At 39.7% G+C, this 24374-nt stretch overlaps 1 protein-coding gene and 1 long non-coding RNA gene across 3 annotated transcripts; one reads left to right on the top strand and one right to left on the bottom strand.

Moving 5' to 3' along the window:
• The first annotated feature begins 1904 nt into the window (after positions 1-1904).
• On the top strand, positions 1905-5721 carry LOC144989069 (uncharacterized). Of its 2 annotated transcripts, XR_013653216.1 has the most exons (3): positions 2596-2874; positions 2965-3377; positions 4977-5721. It is a non-coding gene; the product is annotated as an uncharacterized LOC144989069 (long non-coding RNA). The 2 variants fall into 2 exon arrangements; XR_013653215.1 differs by lacking the exon at positions 4977-5721 and having other exon boundaries at positions 1905-2874; positions 2965-3491.
• A 1675-nt stretch (positions 5722-7396) lies between these two features.
• Positions 7397-19497, bottom strand: LOC144989197 (uncharacterized). Its single transcript, XM_078941397.1, has 33 exons — positions 19367-19497; positions 19132-19238; positions 17311-17481; positions 17031-17233; positions 16848-16948; positions 16596-16714; positions 16301-16456; positions 15837-16051; positions 15629-15714; positions 15384-15511; positions 15164-15289; positions 14871-15061; positions 14700-14791; positions 14414-14544; positions 13797-13921; positions 13550-13676; positions 13083-13295; positions 12778-12948; positions 12522-12668; positions 12332-12381; positions 12097-12229; positions 11881-11963; positions 11606-11732; positions 11304-11494; positions 10974-11064; positions 10761-10881; positions 10046-10227; positions 9735-9890; positions 9522-9655; positions 9302-9438; positions 9124-9218; positions 8546-8807; positions 7397-7836 (listed from the first exon to the last, which is right to left on the bottom strand). Exons 1-33 carry the CDS (start codon positions 19446-19448, stop codon positions 7721-7723), a joined length of 4569 nt encoding a protein of 1522 aa, XP_078797523.1. The 5' UTR covers positions 19449-19497; the 3' UTR covers positions 7397-7720.
• Between the last annotated feature and the right edge of the window lie 4877 nt (positions 19498-24374).

Below are 24374 nucleotides of genomic sequence, written 5' to 3'. Positions count from 1 at the left end.
AAGTGGGACTAGTGTTGCACTTTGGCATTGCTTGGAGGGACGGTGTCATAAGTAATGTGTGACAGAAAAGAAAGAGTAAGAGTCTAAGAAAGAATTAACAAAATAGTGCAGAGACAACCTATGCTTAAAGGTCTAAGAGTATACAAGCCAGTTTTGCCACTGCTCATCAGGTAAAAATTACTTTTTTTTCCAGGTAAAGGCTGGCTTGCCTTTCTTCCTTTATTGGATTTCACAGACATAGTGGTAGGACTGCTGTTGGTAATTTCTTGGTTACCATGGTGACCATGTTTTTTTTTGTTTAACATGCATTTGTGTAACAAATTTAAGAGTATGCACGGGGGGGGGGGGGGGGGGGGGGGGGTTATGATGTATCTTAAAATGGAAAAACTGCAAAGCTCCACAAGATTTAGATTTGTTATTTTGTATGCATATTATTATTACACATTTATGTGGATTTGAGGTTTATATATATATATTTTTTTAGGTTAAACCTGCTAAAATGAAATTGTCATTTTGACTGTATCGTTCATATTCATTATTTATTGTAATTCTGAATGACAAAGTAAATATATATGTATGACTGCCTTTGGGCAGTTCAACAAGCCCATCCTTAAAAGTTGGCCATCCTGCAGGGTATTGCAGACTTTAAAAAAAATAAACGAGTCAGTAAAATCTAGTCTTTCCCCCTCTTTGTTCTTTCAGTTAAACAGCCAACACCCATTCATCAAACTAGCTTAACAACATTTTACTTCTTGCTGTCATCCAATATATTTTAAGTGGAGACACTCCGTTGCGTGCATTAATCTTCATTGGTACAAGTTAAGTAATCAGCCTGGTAGTTAGGAAAGCAGTCACATAACGTGTAAGTTTCATATTTTTTTTGTTCAGAGGTCAGAGAAGTTCAATTTTTTCTCACGCTCGGGAGGTGTAGCCCCTCTAAAGTTATTTTTGTCATATAGACCCATCCTCTATAAGCTCACAGAGTTCATAACAGCTACATGGCTAATTTTTACCCATTCAAGAAAGTAGAATTCTTTTTTATTTGCTAACTTTTAGTTGGAAATTTAAACACAGGTTTGAGCAGTGGTTATGAAGAAAAGTTTTGAGTCTGTGCAGTTATCCATTACACGTGTCTAATTTATACAGGGTGAAATCTGTGTTAATTTTCAACCAAAAAACACAAAATTAATGATTTACTATCAAATAAAGTAACTTTGTAATGTTTTTCTTCTGTGTTTGTGGTGTGCAATAACTAGTTTGATCAATTTTTTCCTTTATTTGTCATCAAAATTCACGAAATCAAAGTCAGAAAATGTTCACTTTGATTTGTCAAACCTCCATAAGTTTCTTTTTTATTTTTCAGTTTCTTCTTTCTTGAAACTCTTTGCGTTTTGTATACATACATAATTGGACTTCTGCCAAGTCACTAGTGAGAATTGGCACAGCAGTTAGCGAGACAATGACACATATTCTAATCATGCTTCGCTGAGCAGAAAAATGCGTATAACATGCAGGGAAGCCTGAGTAAAGGTTGAAAAACCAGAGCAGAGAACACTGTTAAATCACTTTTATAGCTTTGCAATGTTTACTTCATCTCTTAGCCCTGACAATGACTAATATTACTGCTATTGTCATAATAAGTTCTAGGTAAAAGATGACTAATAAGGCTAAATTAAAAATTGTTTTTTCTTATGTGTGTTTATTTTCCTCCATGTTCCATCTATTGTTCTGTGAAATAGGGTGGTGGCACGCTAGATAACCAATCATTGGAGCGTTAAGACTATTGTTTTGATATTTCTTGAGCTTATTCTTGACCTTTTTGATGTTGCCATCAGTCAGGTTGTTTTAAATTTCTCTATGACCTTAATGTGCTGTATACAAGTACTTGAAAGTATCTTCCTTGTTTGCAAAAGAAAGCTAAAGGCACAAGGCATCAACTGAGGTATGTTTCCAGAGGATATCATTCACATGCAATGTCAAGCCTTTATGACGTACTTCAGCTGCTGCATTCTTAACATTTTCTAAAAGGTGCAGTACAAACAAAAACGTAACGATGTTGTTCTATTATCATATAACCATGACATTGTATTGGTTCAGTTATATATTATGAGAATACACTTGTTACACAGTGTGTTGATGCAGAACACTTTCCCCCTTTAAAATACAGGGAATACTTAACTTTCTCTTTAAGAAAAAACATTTTGTATTACTTTTATAGACATACTGTAGATTCAAAGAAAAATTCGTAAAGCTGCACTAAAAGTAAATCAACAACCAGTGATGTGATTCAAATTTTTTTTAATTCTCTTTTTTTTAAGTTAAACTTGCTGATGTTGCACATTTACCAATCTACTTTAGATAAATCGCGGGCTAAGTTGCACAGACAAATTTCACAAACCCTTAAGCTGCGTTCGGTCAGGCAGTAGCGCGATTTGAGTGTTGCAGCGTGTCCAGATTTTAAATATCGTAACTTTGGCAAGGTCAACCAATCTGGGACTCAGCTTTGGGCACGTGTTGCGATCAGCGGGTGGAGTACAATCTAATATGGAGCATCGATCCAAGCGTTTACGTCCTGAACTTGCATCTATCCATTTTCTTAACCCACTTGTAGCAGGATGAGTTAATTGGGCTCCCAGGTGTAGGCACTCCAGTCCTGGTGCTGCTAATTAGCACCAGGCCACCTATATAGCGGGACGGAGCTGGCTTCTGCTCATTCCTGCCTGAGACTGCCTCCCTGGGTTCCTGCACCTGGAAGTGCAGTGCCGTGGATGTCACCACTCCAGGTCGTACAGCCGGTGGGCTTGTGACTGGGGTGGAGGCGAAATGGGAACGGAGCGCATCGCTCCGGTTCCTGGTGATATCCCCCACTGACTGGTATGTGTGCGATGTGTGCCTCTTCGCCCTGCATGTCCTCTGGTTGCAGAGGTAATGCCCTGCTGCATGTTTTCTGGTTTGCCTCCACAGGGTGATTGGTGGAGCCCGCTGCTGCTGCTTTGCTTTTATCGTTTTTGCGGTGATTTCTCTGTCCGGGTCCCACCCCCGCCACGACGGAACCGGTTGGAGCGAACGCCCAGCTCACGGAGACCTCGTTGCTGCGGCATCTCACCGGACTGTGGACGGCTCCCACCAGCTGATCGGCGGTGGTTGGGCGGCTTACCAGCGCCCCGGAACACTAATCATCTTTTTAATCTTTATTTTTAATTGTGTGTCTTTTATTGATATTGCCAATTTTATTCTTGTTTCAGGAGGTAGGAGGCCGAGGTGGTGGACTGCTGTGTCTGGTGGTGGGTCCCAGTGTGCTGTGTGGTTTCCCTCACGTGTGCAGTGGTTTACAAAAGGGTGTTTGCATTGTCTTTACGCTGTTTTTAGCCACCTCGGTAAGCTCCTCCTCCAGAACATTTTTAACTGACTTTTATCAAGGATTGTTTTATTAAAAGGTTTCTTAACATTGTTTTTAACTGAATCCTAATAAATTATATTTTAAAACAAAACCACAGCCTCTGCCTTGGTTTAGAGCAGGACCTGCACCTGCCTTACTTCAAAATATTTTCCTGGGGCTCAGCAGCCCCAGGTGGCGTTGTCAACCCGTTTTCTCGTGTTGCCACACACTGTATGTCATGGTGCCTTAGAGCAGTGTTTTTCAAACAGTGTGCCGCGGCACACTAGTGTGCCGTGGGAGATTGGCCTCATTAACTGATTTAACAATTCCCATCTCCAGGAAATCAGCTCTGTGTTCATCCAAACAGGCCCTGATAAAACACTGAGTAGTTAAGAATATAAAAGATCGTAAAATTATTATTTCTTTGTGTTTACAAACACATTTTGGTAAGAATGCCGGTACCACGATTTAGCTGCAGCTATAACTGTGTTAGGAAAAGTCCCGCCCCTTTAACTGTCTCTGCCAATCATTCTTGAACGCTTAATCACATGTCATCAGTCTGACCAATCAGAATCCGGTGTCAGACCGTGGAACAAGTGAACAAAACAATGAAGCTCAGAGACGTGAGTCTTTCTGCCCTTTTGCGGCAGTTTTCACACTACATCTCCCATTTGGGGGCGGCCGTGGTGCAGCGGTAGGACGGTCGAACCATGATCGTAAGATTGCAGGTTCAATTCCCGCCTTGCACACCCATGAGTCGAAGTGTCCTTGGGCAAGACACTGAACCCCACCTTGCCTCTGGTGGTAGGCGGACGCCTGTGTTTGTCAGCGGAGCGGCCACCAGTGTGTGAATGTGTGAGTGAATGTGTGTGTGACTGGGTGAATGGGTCCGTGACTGTAAAGCGCTTTGTCCTTGTAGGAAGAAAGGCGCTATACAAGTATACGCCATACGCCATGATGCATTGGCTTAAAGGGACAGTGTCTCAGCGCACAATGAGTCGTCCTTGTTAAACGTCTTGAAACCACAACGAACAAACATCAAACAGTTTCTAAATTTTCTAACTTAACTTTTATTTCATCTTTTAGGAAAAAACACTGCCTTGGAAGATCTACTCCTTTCCCCCGCCTCCCTTCTCTTCTTTTCCTCTTCGGGTAGAATCCAGCCATGGGTTTCCCCATTCTTAATTGGACTCAGCTGTCGGCACTCACTTCATCAGCACTACCGCTCTGACCCCCATCTAACCCTTGTGCTATCCTAGGCACTTTAACATTGGGAGTGGGGTCATCTGGACCTGCACTAAACCTTTTCTCTTCAATGATTTGTGATCTTCACTGGAGTTCATGGGTTACATGAAATCTTTCCACCTTTATACACCTGTGTCATGCTAGGGAGAACACATCAATGTAAGGATCGGGTCATCTGGACCCCATAGGATAGCACAAGGGTTTTAGGATGTACCTGCTCCAGTATTCATCACCAGTTTGTTTGCCCTCTATGGTGCAGTACTTGGTCTCTTGTAATTCTAGTATTTCATGTAGTTATGCCTAGATCTTCGTCCTCCTTTTTTTATGTTCACGACCACCTCCTTGTCTGCAGGAACTACCACCATTTGTGCCAAGCTGAGTCCACATACCAACACCCTGTCTATTTTTTCCCGAGGACTCTCCCTCCAGCCACGCCACGACTTCACAATGCAAAGCCGCTACCATCATACCACAGGACAGGCACCACCGGTTGGCTCCACGTGTGGACTTTGCATCACAACAAAACGTGGATTACACCACTCACCGTGTTGGACTGCAACCTGAACTCACTTGGACCCGCTCTCTCCCGACTTCCACAGACGTCATCACTGATTCCTCTTTCAGCCACAGAATACAAACTTCTGAATACCAGTTTCCCCCAGGACAATAAACTGTGACTGTTATCCAAACTAGTCTCCGTGATCTCTCCGAGTTCCAGCATCTTGGTCTGTTCTCGTTCTCTGTAAACATGACACTGTATCCCAGCTACTGCTGGGCGAAGATCGGGTACACCCTGTACAGGGCGTCGGTCTGTAGCAGGGCCCATGGGGCTGGAGTGAGCGAGCCTGCTAAGCCGGCCCCCGGGAGTACAGCTGGCGGTAAAGAATGGAGAGCAGCTGCGACATGGGGTAGGCCGTAGCTGCTCGGGGGTGATGAACTTTGTGACATGTTTGTACAAAAAAAAAAGACCCTCTGATTATTTTCTTTTATTTTTTCCCCATCTTGGACTAATGCCGGACAGCAAGTTGTCAAACTGGGTTACAGAGAGAGGGAAGCACTGCAGGAAAGCAGCCGTTATTCAGATGCAGCTCCCGCCGCAGGAGTTAAGCTCATCATACTGGAAAAGTCTGTAAATGATCTCATGGACCCAGATGTAGAGATGTGATTACAGATGTTTTTGTATCGCTCTTAAATAAACCCGATGTCTAAACATCATCCGTGTCTTACATGCCTTTTAAATGAGATATACACAGACACTACTCCATGTAGCTCCTTGGGCAAGACCTTTTGTGCTACTGCATAGCTATGTAGCCACAGGGGGGCTTAAGTTTGGGTCCCACTGTGCTGTTCTTTCTACAGAGATTGTGAGTGAAGTTTTACTTTAACCAGTAATGTCAAACTTTACATTTCTTAAAAATTTTAAAAGCAGATTCAGAGATTGATGGGATTTAGTTCTGTGAAGTCACTTTCCAGGTTAATATCTTTCAGCATACCGTATTTTCACGACTATAAGGCGCACTTACAAGTCTTAAATTTTCTCCAAACTGTCGGGGGCACCTTATGAGGAGGTGCGCCTATGTGTAGTTGTGGGGCGTAGAAGAAGACGGCGTGAGAAAGGGAGAGAAAAGTATGTGCCAGCTGGAGCGCAATTCTTAGCGCCATGGTGAGAGTGAAGCTGACATTTTATCGGCTGCATTACAAGGTTATCATAACTGTAACACCATGAGAGTCACTTCTCTTCACAGCTCCCTAACTCATGGTGTGGGAATCAACACTTCCAATGAGTCTTAGTTGCCATGGCCTCAGGTCCCCACACAACATTGTTCACAAAATGGCTGAAGCCCTGTTTAAACTTTTTTTTTTTTTAGCCCTGTTTAAACTGCAGCTATCAGCTACACGGATTGATGGATTTTTAGATGCTGTATTATGACTGAAAAAATAAATCAAAACTAACTCAGATTTTTTCCTGCAGCAGTTACGGGAGCAGTTAGGGAGAACAATAAAAAAAAAAAATGTTTGCTCTAAAACACGTGTCAAACTCAAGGTCTGCGGGCCAAATGTGGCCCGGCATGTCATTTTATGTGGCCAACGAGAGCATAAAAGTTTTTAATTTCTTAAAATAAAAAATAAAAATTGGTATGTATTTGTTCATATCAAGGGGGAATCTGACTTGAAATATCGGATTGGGCAACTATACATTAGGACTTAAACACTGTCCATATAATCTAACCTGACAGAATCAAATGTAAAAGAATTTATGCTAGAGTAACAAGCAAATATATGTTTTCTATGCAACTGTAATTGTCACTTTAAAAAGTTGTAAATAAATAATGAGTTATTTAACATTAAGGAGTGGTTACATTTACTTTTCATTAAATTTAGTTACATGTATAAATTATATCTGGTCCTTTGAGGACAACCACTAAGCGGATGTGGCCTCCAGTGAAAATGAGACTGGTAAGCCTGCGCCTTAACACCCGGTGCGCCTTTTGTATGTTTCAAACACTGAAATCCCCCATAACTGAGACCTAGCATTACAACCCGGTGCACCCATGCACGTGAAAATATGGGTAATTTTATAAAATACTCAACCATTTCTTTTAGGCTGTTGTTGTATATTTATGTTTATATACATAAAAACAAATATGTTGCAGAATGCAAAAAAATTTAAACATAGATAAAATCTTTAATAAGACTTCTAGCACGTAAGCTGCTCTATAACACAACATAAAGTGTTGAATTTCAATGTACACAATTTTAAATACAACCACATTGGATTTGCATGAGCTTTTATTAAATTTGTGGGAAAATACAGTTTAGAAGAAAATTACATAAAAATGGAGGAATTAATTTTTTTCTCATTTGTTAGAATCTTTGTAGATTGTCATTTTTGTATGATTTTAAAGATTTTTCAGTATCTCAAAATAAGTAGTGTAAAAATAAAAATAAAGTATAGTTTCAGAAAAAATGATTAAATGAATTATCAAAGTTAAATGTTATCAAAGTACATTACAAATGCACTTTAAAGAAATTTTAAGATGCAAGCAGAAGAAAAAAACATTAAGAAGAAAAACCAGCATTGTTAGCTCTCAGTGATCATGGGTTGACTTCAGCTGGTTGCAGGAGTATTTGTTGTAAAGCCATCAGCAGAGCAGCCAGGAACAAGGATGGTGATGATTTCATGTGCTTGACTCCATTAAATATGCATGGACCTGGAAAAAAGAAAGTTTTAAATTTAAACTCATTTCACCTGACCTCTGACCTCACAAGTGACTTATTTTATTTTTTATCAGTGGTTGTTTATACACTGTCTTGTTATCCTTAGCACGGACTCACTGGAGGGAAAAAAATGCTTCTGTCACAATTTTGACCTTTTTTAGGAAGAAAATCTTCAGAGTTTTGCTGTCAACAGGCTGGTCTATCCATTTCATTATATATCATGTTATATTTATGAATAAATGCAGAAGTAGTGATGTATACAAATGCAGCCAATAAAAACTCAATGTTTATTGTTTTCAAAATGTATTGTTGTTCATCGCTTTTGTATGCACATTATTTGTATGACATAGTTCATTTTTATGTTGTTTCTTGTATGTATTTATGTTGTTTCCTTGAACTACTGTTGAAAAAAAACAGTAGTTTTCTGAACTCTGTAAAATCAGTTTCCTGAAAGGTAAATGGCAACTTTTATAATTAATTTAAAAGAGTATTTTGCCTTTCACAAATATTTAGAAACAAACGTAATAACTTAAGCTCAACTTCTCTTATCCCACAAGGAGATGGAGAACAGAATTCAATGAGAATGAATGTCAATTTTTTTAAGAAGCAAATTTCTACCTCCTCTTATGCTCTGAGAAATGTGTGACAAAAAGGTGAAATGTCATTCGAGTTCAAATGCTAGTATAACAAAGTAAGTCTTACCTTCAGTGCTAGTTCTAGTGCTGGTTCTGCTACCACTAGTGGTAGTACCTAATGGCCCATTGCTAGATGCAGTATTTCCGTTTGAGCTGGGTGACGCAGTGGTGGTTTCCGTCCTGTTGCTGATAAGGCCCAGACCCAGCCTGTTCAGGTCTGACTGTAGTTGTAAATTGACCCAGGTCTGAATGATGGGGTCATTTTCAAACAACTTTAGATCACTTAGGCTGTTACCCATGAGGCCTTGCACATTGTCCACAGTCAAAGCCTGTGTTTCAAAAGTGGAACAATGAAAAGAACTGTTAAGAAATTCTTAAATTTCAAACTGAATGAATCAATGCAGATAAAAACAACTTGTAAGATTTTTGCTGTAGATTGTTGACTCTTGTAACAGATTGTGATGTATAATTATTTTTATGATAAGATGGGGTAATTAAGAAAAATTTTGGTCATATAGTTACTTTAAAAAAAAACCTGACACTTAAAGAGGAAAATTCATTAGCTGCAGTGACACAGAGAAACTCAGAAAAACAGAATAAAAAAAGGACCGCTTTGCTTTTTTTTTTGTTTTTTATAATCCTTACTTTGATTACATCAAGCTGGAGACTCCTAAAAATGTCAATATCCATGCTGATGTTTTGTGTTGAGAGTATTTTGACATCAGCCAGAGGCGCTCCACCTTTCAAAGGTAAAAGCAAAAAGTAAATGACAGTACATCTCATTGATGGCAAATAAACCTCTAAATCAAAATGTGATTCTGACCCAAGTAGCCCTTGATTAAATCGTAGAAGTTGCCTGCTGAGCTTTTACGGTATGTTCTGAAGGAAGTGTTAGTGATCTCATAAAGAACTCTCTTTTGCTCACGTGAACAATCCGTCACATTGAGTATCTTTGCATTTCTGAAAGGGAAGACAAAAGTTAAGCCCAGTGTTACATATACACACAATGAATGTCTGCATTTAGTCAACTTGCTGACACCAACCTGATACTTTCTGTATTGATGGTCTTCAGTTTGTCTATATCTAGCGAGCACAAGTAGGAGTTAATCATGTTCAATTCGGTGGTTCCCAGGGAGTTGCCGGGTATGCTCAGATACTTAGTGATGATTGTTTTGCTCTAAGTAAAAAAAAAAAAAAAAGTATGTTAATATTTTTGTAATTTTTGTTTTTAAAACTTTAAATCAATCTTGTGTTACCTGTCCTGTGGTCCAAGTTCCATCTTCAGGTTTCATGAGTGCTCCCAAGGTGTCAATAGTGCTGATGTTCCACTTAGAGATGTCGTCAAGTGATGCAGCACGGGACACTGGACCAAGCATCTGGACATCCTGATCAGGAATTCCTGAGGGGAATGCCTGAAAAAACAAAGTATGTTCATTAATCTCATGATGTGATTTGTTACAATAACGCAAAATCTACATGGGCACAGACAGAACGAACCACTTTGTTGATGATGTCCTTATGGACGTTTATTTCAGTTTATCAAAAACAGTCTCTTTTTCTAAATTACCTGGTTGAGCTTCTTCAGAATGACAGCTTGGAAGTTTTCATCATCAACTTTTTGGCAGATAGATTCGAGGTTATCCTTTAAAATGGGAACATCCAAGCAGAAATCAAACTGCTCCAAGTCGTAGCCAAATGGGAAGGACTCGTCACTTATCGTCACTTGAGTGATTTTGCCCACCGTGCAGCCTTAAAAAAATAAAGTGACCTTTTAAGAGTGCTCTCTATCAATTCTATATAAATATGCAAACAATGTCTCTAATGTAAAGCTTTTGAAGAGTTATAATGCTTTTCTTGTTGTTTCATTTTAGCATGTTAAAACTACTGAAGACTTTAATATCTTTTCTTCCACTTTCGGCTTCTCCCATCAGGGGTCGACACAGCGAACAAGTCGCATGGTAAATTTGGCAATGTTTTACGCCGGATGCCCTTCCAGACGCAACCTTCTCAAACCGGGCTTGGAACCGGCAGAGGTAGAGAAGGGAACAGGGAGCAGCCCGGAGTCAAACCCGGGTTTCACGGACGGAAGGCGCCGCAAACCAGCACGAGCTAAACTGGCTCCACTGAAGAATTTAATATATGGGTATTAAACCACAATTGTCATCATAGTCATTGGATACATCAGAAATGAGTCATAATTTTCCAACCTAACTATTTTTTAACTACTACTCTTTTTATTTATTTTATCTTTATTTTAATTGATGATTTTAAACTACACATACTTGCGGTTCGTTTCACCAGGAGAGAGCTTATCTGTTTAAACAGGCTCTTCAGTTTAGTCCTCTCCGTATTTTCTTTTCTCAGACTTTGCATAAAGCTCTTTAAGAATTGTTTCTTAGTATCCTGAAAAAGTAGAAAAACATGTTCGGATACTCATTTTTTTCAAAAAATTTTGGCAACACAATTTCAAGGGATGAATCTGTTTACAGACTTACACTTGTGAATTGGCTCCAAAAATTTCTTGTTAAATACAGTGGCAGGATCCCAAGGTCTTTTAGTGTTTGTATGTTCCAGGTTAACGTGTTTCTATGGAATAAACCATATTAGTTTCAGGCAAGGAACAGAATATTAATTGTGTAAACGTGTAAAACAAATTGCTTTTCATGTTGTTAATTATTTTTAACCAACAGTCTTAACTTCTTGTCGACTGCATTACTCAAAAGTGGATTTTAGTAACGTCCCCATTTTTTTAATAGAAGTATAAACACTATAGTCCAATCTTTTTGTTTATACTTTTATACTGAACTAAAATGTAATGTTCATACCCATATGGTGTGTTCCCTGAAAGCAGGAGAGTCTCCATGGCAGCCACTTGGCTGGTAGAGAAGTCCTTGCATGCTTTGAGTTTTTCCAGAATGTAAGGATCAGAGTTCTCTATATATGATCCATCCAGAGTGCACACCATGTTCCCAAGAACTTCCACGTTTTCTTTGCTCAGGCTTTTACTGTTTATACCCTAAACAGATCAGAAAAAAATGTCACACACTCAGACAAAAACCAAAGGAAATCATTTAACACATTTTTAGAAATTGCATACACTAAGCAATATCATATGATTGATGCTTACCAAGCAGGTTGTGGCTTCACGGAACAGTTGGGGAGCTTTGTTCAGAACACTGGAGACCACAGAGAAGTCTGCAGCTCCCAGTTCAGAAAAGTATGACCTGCAGTTGTTTTTCTGGATATCTTGACTTCTGTAATGGATCAGGAGCAAAGAAAAAAGAAAAGAGAAGATCAGCAAGCAAGCTTTTTTTGACAAAACAATTACATTAAATTGATCCATTTACTGTTTTTAGGCCAAAAATACAAACTAGAGTTTTTCAGCTGAACCAACAAACTTACTCAAAGTAGAGAAGCATGTCTGGGGGGTATTCTGTGAAATTCTGGGAGAGGCTTCCACGTAATTGGTTGTACATACAAGTCAGCTGTAGATGACAATGTCATAATAAAAATTGACATACAGCTGATACAACGGAAACAACATTATGATGTATGTAATCTACACATATCAAAAGAAAAAAAGTCAGATATGACATGAAATGATATGAAACATGTTACCTGGGATTCTTTCAGAAGAACTTTAGGTCTGTTATTTCTTGGCCTGCAGGCACGGATCAACTGCAATATCATGGATTTTTTCATGTTTTGAATTCCACTGCAGGTGAAGCCTTGCAGCACATATGGAGATAGCCTGTGTTGAAACACACACACAAACCACAAGGACAGTTATCCTTTTTGCCATCTAAATGAAAAGTCATAACAAAGAGGGGAAAGGGGGGACTTTTTAACTTACTGCTCAATGTCAAATGCTGTTTTAGCAAGAAGTCCAAAGAACAAGGACGACTGAAAAACAAGAGTATACCTTTTTCAATAATTTGTGACATCATTCCTAGGAACTACATAGACACATGAATACATTATACCACACCCATCAATATTTAGCTGGTGTGTACTGTTCTGAAAAGCTGAAACAAATAGCTGACCTGTTCAGGAGTCCATATTTTTTTGTTGAGCACGTTCAAGTCTGCAGTCCCCTGAGGAAACACCAGCAATGCTGGTGGGATTACTGTTGCTAAGATATCAGGAACATTTACCACTATCATGGCTGGACTTGTGTTCAGAGAAATGATCTGAGAAAAAAAAAAGAAGGTTACTGTTATTCCAATATATATACTTATTACTATTCTCATTGATTAAAAAGGTTATGGCTGAACTTTACAAGAATACATAAATGTGTACCTGTTGGACGAATGTCCTCTGGGTAACTGTTGAAGCCAGCAACATGTTGGAGACAAAGGTGGTGCTGGTAGTTGCTTGCAAAAGCACAGTGGCAGAAATTTTCTGTATAGTGCTTGAAGAAACTCCAGCAACAAGCGTGCCAAGGGACAGCAGGGAGGCTGAACTGTTAAACTGTAAAATATTTTCATATTTAGTAAGACATCTGCCACAGGTTATTTTTTTTCTCATCAAAACCGACTGAAGTGATCAAAGTATCAAATATTTCACATAGTTGTCAAGGAAATTATGCAGTTTGTTGTATTTACCTTGAAATCTGAGGTGGTTAGGATTTGAATCATGGTGGTGACCTGGGTGGTGCTCCAGGTGGTCACACTGCCCAGGGTGGACAAAGAGGAAATCAGCACTGAAGATGACATCGAGGTGATCTGATTGATGGACAATCCTGAAGAGGCATTGCCAAGATTCACAAGCGTCTGCTGAGTCACCGTTTGGATGTTTGATGCCAGAGCAACTGTAACCTATGTAAGAAAACAGATCATTTTGTGTCTATGTAGTAATATTTATTATAAAGACAAATCTTAATCATGATAAACATGTAAATGTCCATTTTTAACCACACAATTCAGCAAGTATTTAAATTTTTTCATTAAAACTTTAAGTGTCTGGCCTGGTTTAGCAAAATCAAAGTAAACCCTATTGTTTGCTAACACAATTAATTGTTGAGTAGATTGAACAAAAAATAATTCTGCATGTAAAAAATGCAGTTTGTTACCTGAGTGTCAACTGTCCCACTACAGACTTTCTGATATCTGTCCAAGATGGCCAAGGCCTCAGCTTGACTCAATGAAGTGTATGCCGAAAGTGGGATGTTGGACGAGCAGAAGAAAAAGTCTGGAAGTCTTATAAAAAGTAATACATATTTTTTGCGATATCTTAAAAACAAAGTGCTCAACAGAGAGCAACCGTGGCTTAAAAATGAAGAACTACAGTGTTGTTTCACTGAGTAGATTAATACTCACTTTAGTAGGTTGAAGGTTGGGTCTAACTCAAACAGCTTTGTGATGTAGTAGCTGGTAACAGTTTGTGAAACTGGTGTGCTGCTAAAAAGCTTCAAATTGGTGCTGTCCCCCAAAAACATTTTCATCTAACAAACAAAACAGTTGGCGTCATTAACAAGTCCTTTAATGCATTACCGTTAGTTTACATTTACGGTAGGTCCTCCTCCAACATTACAGGTATTAATGATGAGTTGTGGAATTCTGTGCCTGACCAACTGACCTTCAAATGCATATGGTGACATTAGAGATACATCCTACATTTGCACAGCAAACTGGTGATTCAGAGCGATCACTTCAGTTAAGAAATTCTGACTAGTACATTTGTTATGACAATTCTATCAGGAGGTGTCTTAATCAAGTTAGCTTCAATTTTGAGTTCCAGACTGGAACCAATGTGATTATGTTTTACTGTGCTCTTCCAAATTTCTTTTTATCATTTAAATAGAGAAGTCTTTCACTTATCAGAACTATTAAGTTGTACCCAAAACAAAACAAAAAACCAAGATGTATTAATCCAATTCAGTCTTTATTTAAAATCTCCCCTAAATGTGTAGTGGATGCATGAAATACTGACATACCTGAGAGGTGGAGACGAATGATTTAAAGTCTTCCAGAGTTATGAGTGGGACAAAATTGCCAATGTAATTGGCAAACCAGGCAGTAGAATTTAAATTTGGGTCACTGGCATTGTAACATCTGGTCCCAGAGGCTGGTAAGAAATGAAAAAATGTCAACTTTAAAAAGCAACACCTCCAATATTAATGATTTTTTATATTTAATAAAAACCATCAAAAGGCTAATTATATAACCCATTAAGTCTTAACACGTGTTAATGATCCACTAATTATTTACAAATTTGCTCACTGGCTTTGAGGTAACTTCTGATGGTCGCGTAAACATCCACTCGTCCAAAATCAGAGCTGCTATATATGAAAATGTTTCCCAAGTAATACACCCTGTTGAAAGAAAAGTTGTGAGAATCCAACTTTGTGCTATTTATTAGGTTAGCTCTGCAGCATTGTGACAAAAACATACAATTTTTGGAAGCCATAGCACGAGGCGTTCTTCACTTCGGTAAAACTAATGAGATTTTTAGTGAGGAATTTCAGATAGTTCTTTAGCCGTACTTCCAACCACAAGTCAACTTCAACTTTTTGGTTAATTTCCAAGGCTGTATGCCAAAAACAGGGGAGAATCTTTGTCTTCACATCATCTGGAACATTCTCCTAAAAAAACAAAAAGTTCATTACACTCAGGCAAATAGATTTAAAATATTCCAGTCCAAAATATTAAAATAAAAAAATAAGTAGATAAAAAGTCCAACATACAGTTTCCAGGAAAGCAGGAGAGTTGTTGTAGTTGTTAAAGACATCACATAAACTCAACTGGTCATCAATCACATTGGATTGACTAAGGAAGTGACTCAGTTCTGCTGGACTGATGGTATTTAGGAGCTGAAAATGGAATTGAAAAAAAAAACAATCTCTTTAATTGTAAGCACATATCTGAGAAAATACTTGCACATAAACTTTCAGTTTAATTTTTCACCTCTGACTTGCGTGTTGTTGGTAAAAGAGACACAAGTGTAGACACATTTGGAAATCCAAAGCTCAGAAAACTACTTTTCAAATAGGTGTAGAAACTTCCACTCTTGTAACATTTCAGGGGGACTGGAACTTTAACAGAAAAACATGTATTATTTTGCATGCAAACAAATTACTAGAAAGAATATTGTAATGTTACATATTCAAAAGCACAGAACATGAGATTTCCACATTATCTTATCTCCAAACCTTGAAGGAACAGGAGGATGTTTCTGTAAACCTCCTTTTCAGTGTTGGTCGTGAATGTCATCTTTAGTGTGTCCAGGAGTTTAATCCTAATTTAAGATAAATCAAATAAAAAAGTATTTAAAAAATACTAAATAATTCTAAGACATTACTTTTCTGGGGCCATGATGGAGTTTACCAACATGGAGATTTTTACTAGAACGATACTCACAACTCTTGACTCCCGTTGCAGTTTCTACTTGTTCCAATTTGGAATAAGGGGGTCACCAGGTTTGAGGACAGGTTGACAAAGAGAGGGCTTAATCTAACTGTGAGCCAGTGCAGGAACTCTTCATCATTAACAGCTGAGGAGGAAAGATTTCCTCTGGCAAAAACTGCTTGGATGAAGGCAGATTTCACATCAACAGAGTAGCTGGCTGACTGTGCCTGAAAAGAAATGTACTCTGTATCAGTAAAATCATAAATGACCATGGATCATTCTAAAATGTGAATTGTTTTAAAAGTGTATTACTCTTATGGTTTTAAGACCATAAAGATAAGAGAAAGGCAGAAACCCCCCAACAGAAAAAGAGTGCTAACAATCTGGTAGTGCATTAATGTTACCTAGTTGTATTTACTTGACTAAAAAACAGACAGTTCTTGGTTTAGGAAAAAAAAAAGTTGAAGTCTGTTTACCTCAATAGCTGGTGAAACGATGTCAAAGAAAACGTCAAATTCAGCAGGGCTGATGGCTGTCATAATTTTTGCAACAACTTGCTTGCTTGTTAGCTGTGAGGGTGTTGCTGCAAGCTGCCCCAGCTGACTGACAGTGAGAAGATCCGCAACTTCAACCTGAGAATTAAAAAGAAAAACATATTGCAAGTAAACATCAACTTACTGAGTTGTAAATTCTTAGGTAAGCCATCATCCATATAAGGAGTGGAAATAGACTAAATCAAACGTGACTAAAGGATTTAAAAGATTTACTCACTGCATTGAAATTCTTTTTCAGGGAAATAAAATCTTGATAAGAGGCCAGGAATCTGAACTGTCCAAAGTTATCATCTAGCCATTGTCTGTCATCCATTCCAGATGTAACGCATGATAACCCTAAGAAGAAAACAATATGATGATTTTTGAGGGAAATCTGTTGAAGAAATAGGCTATAACACAGCATTCTTAAAATATAACAGCATGTTGAAAAGTCTAAATGACTGAATTACAAGTTAAGAGAAAAACTCACCTGATAAAGTTTGTCCTCTGAGATATTCTAAAATAAACTTGAAAACACTTTGGTACTGAGCCTCAGTAAGATGATGGAATATGTTGTCAAACCCTTTAACACTAGGGGGAAAGGTGTTTATTTACCAAACTGTTTAAAATAATCAATAACATTATTTAAATGGTTTGAATCATTTTTGCTTACATTTCTCGATAGGAGTTACAACTGATGTTTCTTGAGATTATTTCAAAGGTCCTACTGTTAGCACCTGGCAGAAAAGGAGCTAAGTAAACCTGGAACCACAACTTGAAGCCCTCAGCGTTTAGACCAGACAGCTGTGGAACTAAAGATGTTAATGTTGTGTTCAGAATGAAGTCAAGCAATCTGGGGCTGAGTGTTTCCAGAGTCTGCAGCAAAACAAATGTATAGAAATTAGTGTCAGGTTATTCAGGTATGATAAAAATTAATAAAATTAAATACTTACTTTTGTGGAGCCATTAACAAATTTGTCAAAGAAAGACTCAAGGTCGTTTACAGAAGATGACTTGGTGAGTCTTGTGATTGCAAGTATGACGAGAGTTTCATTTGACAGATTCTTTTGTTCAAGAAGTAAAACAGCTATCTGAGCAGGGGAAATGAAGTCCAATATGGCCACCTTGAAGAGTGATAAAAAAAAAAGATGCAAATGCAGTGTCAAAGGGAAAGAAGGTGATTTATTTGCTGTGTTTTTTTTTTTGTTCTGTTTTTCTTGTTTGGTGACAATATATGGTTACAGTAAGGCAAACAAATATTTGAACATCAAGCGATTTTGTAAGTTCTATGACTTTGAAATCATGGAAGAATTTAAGAATTTAACCTTTTAGGTGCATGCCAACTGTGAGAGACATCATTTTAAAAGAATCTGGAAATGACTGTATGATTTTTAAGTTTATTTGTATGCCACTGCTGCAAATGAGTATTTCAACACCTAAGAAAATCAATGTTACTATTTGATACAGTAGGCTTTGTTTGCAATTACACAGGTCAAATGTTTCCTATAGTTTTCCCACTAGGTTTGCACACACTGCAGGATTTAGGCCCACTCCTCCACAAAGGCCCACTCTTCCACAAAGACAAAGATCAGTAAGGTTTTTGGGCTGTCAATGAGAAATACAGAATTTGAGCTATCTCCAAAGATTATCTACTTCTATTAAGGTTTGGAGACTGGCAAGGCCACTCCAGAATCTTGATATGCTTCTTATGGAGCCGCTTCCTGGTTATCCTATCAGCTGGGACAGCCATGACCCATCTTCAATGCTCTAATTGAGAAAAAGAGGTTGTTCCCCAAAATCTTGCAAGCAATACATGGTCATCCTGTGATTTATACAGTGCAACTGTTCTGTAGCATGATGCTACCACCCCCATGCTTTGCTGTAGGGATGGTGTTCCTGGATGGTACACATCGTTTTTCCTTTAAACATTGCGAGTGGAATTAAGATCAAAAAGTTCTACTTTGGTCTCATTTAACCACATACTTTCTCCCATGACTCATCTGGATCATCCATATGGTCATTGGCAAACTTAATACAGGCCTGGATATGAGCTGGTTTAGGCATTGAACCTTCTGTGCCATGTATGGTTTCAGACCATGATAGCTTATTGCATTACCAACAGATACCTTGGAAAAGGGGATTCCAGCTTTTTTCAGGTCATTGATTAGATCCTCTGTGCTAAGTCCTCACCTTTCTTAGGATCATTGATGCCCTACAAGGTGAAATCTTGCACGGAGCTCCAGTCCAAGGGAAATTGACATTCATGTTCATTTTCTTAAATTTCCTAACAGTGGATCGTTTTTCACTAATCTGCTGCCTTTTTAAACTTTCAAGGTCTACAATTTAGTCTGGGGTGTCTTTGGAATGCTCTCTTGTCTTGGCCATGTTACTAGTTGAAGTATTACTGATTGGATGGGGTGGAAAGGCGTCTTTATGCAGCTAACAACATCAAAGAGGTGCTTCTAATTTTGGAAAATAAGTGGAGCAAAGGCGGACTATTGAAAAGTGGACTAATAAGTTTTTGAGGGTGAGATTTCTAGCTGATGGACAAGTGTGCAAATACTAAGATGCAGCAGAAGCACACAAATTCAATATTTTAGAGAATCATGCACTGTCAATTCCAGATTTTTTTTTAGATTATGTCTCTCACAGTGTGCGTGCACCTGTAATGAAAAAGTTAGAACCCTCCAAGATTTCTGAGAGGGAAAACTTAAAAAAAAACATTACAAGATGATCATTTAAATATTTTCCAATATATAAAAAATATATCTTACCTCAGAAATGTTAAAGAATTTCAAATCCAAGTATGTTGTGAGGTGAGCAAATGGTCCGAAGTTTGTTTCAATCCATTGAGAATCACCTTGAATTCCTTGTCTACAAACTATAATTGTTTTTCAAACATTTGAATTAGCAAAATATTATAAATTATAAGCATTTAAAATACCGTGTCTGAAGAAAAATGTAAAGGTATAGTGAGGGAAACTAATAAGAATTTAAAGAAAAAGTTACCTGATGTATTGATGACGGCGGCGGATGTTTTGAGGTAGTCCAGCAGTATCTGTGCGATTTCTGCCTGTCTATCACGAGTCATGTCAGTGTAAACACTGGCTAGGCCGCTTACCCTGCAAAGATGGAAAGGAAACTTTATACTCGGCTTCTTATGCCAAGTGCGCTCTAATGTAAGAGTGGCCGTTGTCAAATGGCAACTTACACCACACGGTAGCTGATGCAATTGATGCTTGAAGTTGTAATCCTGAGCATTTCTGGGGTGAAGCTTGTGAGGATAAAAGTCAGCTTGACATTGAACCAAACATAAAAGTCGTCTGTGCTAAAGTGCGCCAGTTGCTGACTGATGATGATAAAAGTCCTGTTCATGATGCGATCTCTCACAGCAGGTTGGAATACTGGGATCTGTCAAATTAGGAAACAGGAGAATTCACACATGCTGCACTGATGAAGAGGCCAACGTGCCCAGGTTAGTTTGTACACTTCTGGTTAAATGTCTGACACCATCCTACCTTGAAAGTTTAAAAAGCAAAGGCTTACCTTTCCAGTAAGCGTTAGATTTGTCAGGAACTGGTCCACATTTTGCAGGGCGTTGCCAGTGTCAAGCCGCTCAAAGACTTGATCAATCGTGTCTGTGTCGTTTGAGCTGCCTAACCTTAGGACTAGTGTTGCCACCTGAGAAGGAGTCAGCTCGGACAAGTATTGGAGCTGTGGGGGGGGGGGAGAGTAAGTTACCAGTCAACGAGAAGCAATGGCCAAAGACTTGGCTAGAATATGGCAGTTTCTGAAAGTTGAAGCAGACAGCTAAGACAAAACACTCACGCTGGAGAAATTTGGATTGATTGCCAGCAATTCTTTTAGCTCTGCAAATTCAGAGAAAGCGCCCACATTTGCCTGGAGCCAGTTGTCACCACTGCCCACAGAGGAGATGCAGCCGGGATCTGCAAAACATGAGGTAGGCGAAGCTATTGGCTTTGTGTTGACACCAGCTGATAGCAAAGCAATGGCATAGTGTGTCTGAATATCTTCTTTTACCAGATGAATCTTTCCTCGACAAGAATGGTATGATGAAATGAGTGAAGACTGCTCGCTGACTGCCACTGTCCATGACGGCCTTTTGGGTGCCAAAAGCCTTGATGCTACAACGCAAAAGAAGCTTTTCATTGTCCAAACATGCCGGGGCATTTGTTGAATTTTTGCAAGGAAGAGCAATAGATGACGTGCAAACCCATGGACTTACACAATCTGGTACGTTACGCAGCTGAAGTTGTTGGAGCTCAGGCAGGTGAGGAAGTTTGTTGTGGGAGAGGCCAAGAAGAGGCGCAGCCTATTCTGGAACCAGCTGGCGATGGAATCCTGACTCAGTAGTTCTGCCTGACTGAACTTGTTGACTTTCACCTCTCCCAAAGCTTCCAGAGCATTTGACAAGGTTGGGCTGCTCTTTTTGATGGTGGGGTTCTGACAATCGATTCAAGAACTTACTGGTTAGAGCGAACTTGCAAATCCCATTGGAAAGAAATACAAAATACTTTACACAATTTGCTCTATTGGATTTACCATGGTGGACAACGTGTCCAGAGCTTGGTCCAGATCAGAAATTCTTTGGAAGAAAAGCTTCCAGACTTCTACAGGGTATGTCTGTTGTCTTTCCAGAGAGCACTCCAAAAGTGTGGCTACATTTCTTGGTGTGAGAGCTTCAGCCTTGGAGTGGGAAAACGAAAAATACATATGCAAATCATTTATTTTGTCTTTGCCATATTAAAACATCGACTCAGGACAACCAGTCAGAAACGGGTCTAGTGCCTTTTGTAGTTGGTTGCCTTTGTAGAATAGTCTTACCGATGAACAGGCATGTTCAGTGATGGTGAAATTGCATAAGGCTGCAGATGAATTGCCAATGTCCACTGTTTGGTCAAGAGGGAGTCTAAGAGAAGCAAAAAGAAACCAATTGCTGTCTTGCACATGCGGCGTAAGGCAAACCTGCCAGCTGTGCGTAGGGTGAAAGACAAAACTACCTACCCGTAGGTCCCAGCACAGATGAGCTTCTCTGTGAACAGACAATAGTTGTGCATCACACACGCGTGCTTGACAGTGTCAACTTTTCAAGCATGTCTAAATGAGTAACCTTTGGCGGACTTACCGTCAACAGGGCTCTCCTTGCACTGGGCAAAACATTAAACAACATATGTTAGTGTAATCTAGCATGCTCAAATGTGCAACACCTTCATATACCCAACATTGGACAATTGACATGCCACAGCTTTATCTTTGAATAGCTTGAATCTTGAGTACATTTTAAGTCACATGTCTATTAGGCACCTACCTTAAAGGAATCTGGCAGTGAGCAAGCTGTTACAGAGAGGAAAAACACATTTTGTCATAGGAATCAATGTGTCTTGCTATGACAGTAGCAGGACTTTCTACAAAAGACTTTATCTTGCAAGTATTTCTGACACGTACCTGTGAATGTCTTCTGGAGTGACTCTATGCTCGATCTCACGCTCATTGAAAGATCAAGTGGCAGGTATCTCAAACTTTGCTGAAGACCAGAGAGTCTGAATGAAGAATAAAAGAGGAAAAAGTGCATTAGAGGGGTTTCGTTGCATGCATTCCTTCCTGTGATCAAGGCCAAAAATATTTTGCTCTTGGAAAATTGACTCTTACATAGCTTCATAGGATGCACAGCTGATGTTACTGGGGATCACCCACAAGCTGACTGGATTGAGGCTTGCTATTACAGGAACCAAGTAGTTTTGGAACCAAAGCTTAAAGCTTCCAGGCTGAAAGTTGGCAAATTTAGGTGCAAGAGCTGTCAAAGTCACGTTCAAGATGGTGTCTCGTACAGCCGAGTTTTTAATGAAGGTGATGTTCATCTGAAAACCAAGGAATTCAAAGATGTGGTTAAAGAGGACATGTCATCGTTCCGAAATCGCGTGAATTTACAAGCAAAGCTGGGGACGCATCACTGCATGGCAAGGCTGTCCTGATCCCATTGGTCCATTAGTCCAGAAGCGTGAGGAGAGTTTGTGTAAAGCCTTTACCTGGTTGTTGCCTTGTTTCAAAGCCAGGAAGAACTGACTGAGCTGGCCCTCATCTCCGGACTGGCTCAGGTCAGTGAGCACCTCTTTTATGAGGGTCACATTGACGGAAGGAGCACTGGCTAAATCCAGGATCAGCCCAGCCTTCTCTTGTGCTGACAGAACAGTAGCAACTGCCTCCTGGTGATGCAAAGCAAAAGGGTTTGGATGAAGTTCTCCTCTTTGTCCGCAACTATATGCTTGTGTATCGTACACATTCTGGATGCAAGGCTGATGTTTGAGGGAAAGATTGAAAGTGAAACTTCTGACATACCCTGGAGAGGTTGAAGACTTTCAGGTCAGTGTACGTTGTGTATTGACTAAATGGACCCAAGTTTCTTTGAATCCATTCGCCATCCGTTTGGATTCCCACCCTGCAATCTGAAGTACGTTGAGAGGCATTAGAATTTGCACACAAGACTTAGCCACCTTATCAAATTAGTGACAATGCCAGCCATGTCAATTTTCCCTGTTCCCCATTTCTGCACGTTTCCACGTTTAATGATAACAGCACACTATGTTGTTGAGTCCCCGTACCTGGTGTATTGATGACGGCGGCGGATGTTTTGAGGTAGTCCAGCAGTATCTGTGCAATTTCTGCCTGTCTATCACGAGTCACGTCAGTGTAAACACTGGCTAGGCCGCTTACCCTGCAAAGATGGAAAGGAAACTTTATACTCGGCTTCTTATGCCAAGTGCGCTCTAATGTAAGAGTGGCCGTTGTCAAATGGCAACTTACACCACACGGTAGCTGATGCAATTGATGCTTGAAGTTGTAATCCTGAGCATTTCTGGGGTGAAGCTTGTGAGGATAAAAGTCAGCTTGACATTGAACCAAACATAAAAGTCGTCTGTGCTAAAGTGCGCCAGTTGCTGACTGATGATGATAAAGGTCCTGTTCATGATGCGATCTCTCACAGCAGGTTGGAATACTGGGATCTGTCAAATTAGGAAACAGGAGAATTCACACATGCTGCACTGATGAAGAGGCCAACGTGCCCAGGTTAGTTTGTACACTTCTGGTTACATGTCTGACACCATCCTACCTTGAAAGTTTAAAAAGCAAAGGCTTACCTTTCCAGTAAGCGTTAGATTTGTCAGGAACTGGTCCACATTTTGCAGGGCGTTGCCAGTGTCAAGCCGCTCAAAGACTTGATCAATCGTGTCTGTGTCGTTTGAGCTGCCTAACCTTAGGACTAGTGTTGCCACCTGAGAAGGAGTCAGCTCGGACAAGTATTGGAGCTGTGGGGGGGGGGGGGGGGAGTAAATTACCAGTCAACGAGAAGCAATGGCCAAAGACTTGGCTAGAATATGGCAGTTTCTGAAAGTTGAAGCAGACAGCTAAGACAAAACACTCACGCTGGAGAAATTTGGATTGATTGCCAGCAATTCTTTTAGCTCTGCAAATTCAGAGAAAGCGCCCACATTTGCCTGGAGCCAGTTGTCACCACTGCCCACAGAGGAGATGCAGCCGGGATCTGCAAAACATGAGGTAGGCGAAGCTATTGGCTTTGTGTTGACACCAGCTGATAGCAAAGCAATGGCATAGTGTGTCTGAATATCTTCTTTTACCAGATGAATCTTTCCTCGACAAGAATGGTATGATGAAATGAGTGAAGACTGCTCGCTGACTGCCACTGTCCATGACGGCCTTTTGGGTGCCAAAAGCCTTGATGCTACAACGCAAAAGAAGCTTTTCATTGTCCAAACATGCCGGGGCATTTGTTGAATTTTTGCAAGGAAGAGCAATAGATGACGTGCAAACCCATGGACTTACACAATCTGGTACGTTACGCAGCTGAAGTTGTTGGAGCTCAGGCAGGTGAGGAAGTTTGTTGTGGGAGAGGCCAAGAAGAGGCGCAGCCTATTCTGGAACCAGCTGGCGATGGAATCCTGACTCAGTAGTTCTGCCTGACTGAACTTGTTGACTTTCA

This window comes from Oryzias latipes, chromosome 22 (assembly GCF_053564925.1).
Source record: "Oryzias latipes strain Hd-rR chromosome 22, Olatipes_Hd-rR_3.1".
Lineage (NCBI taxonomy): Eukaryota > Metazoa > Chordata > Actinopteri > Beloniformes > Adrianichthyidae > Oryzias > Oryzias latipes.
The sequence above is the reverse complement of the archived record's forward strand: the minus strand, read 5'-3'. Positions and strand labels throughout refer to the sequence as shown.

What these genes read in the sequence shown, in the direction of transcription:
- LOC144989197 (XM_078941397.1), bottom strand. Translation starts at nt 19,448, where the DNA reads ATGACTCGTGATAGACAGGCAGAAATCGCACAGATACTGCTGGACTAC. An exon ending in CATCCTCCTGTTCCTTCAAG is followed by an intron (nt 15,512 to 15,628) that starts GTTTGGAGATAA and finishes TTTCTGTTAAAG; the next exon opens with TTCCAGTCCCCCTGAAATGT. An exon ending in ATCAATACAGAAAGTATCAG is followed by an intron (nt 9,439 to 9,521) that starts GTTGGTGTCAGC and finishes CTTCCCTTTCAG; the next exon opens with AAATGCAAAGATACTCAATG.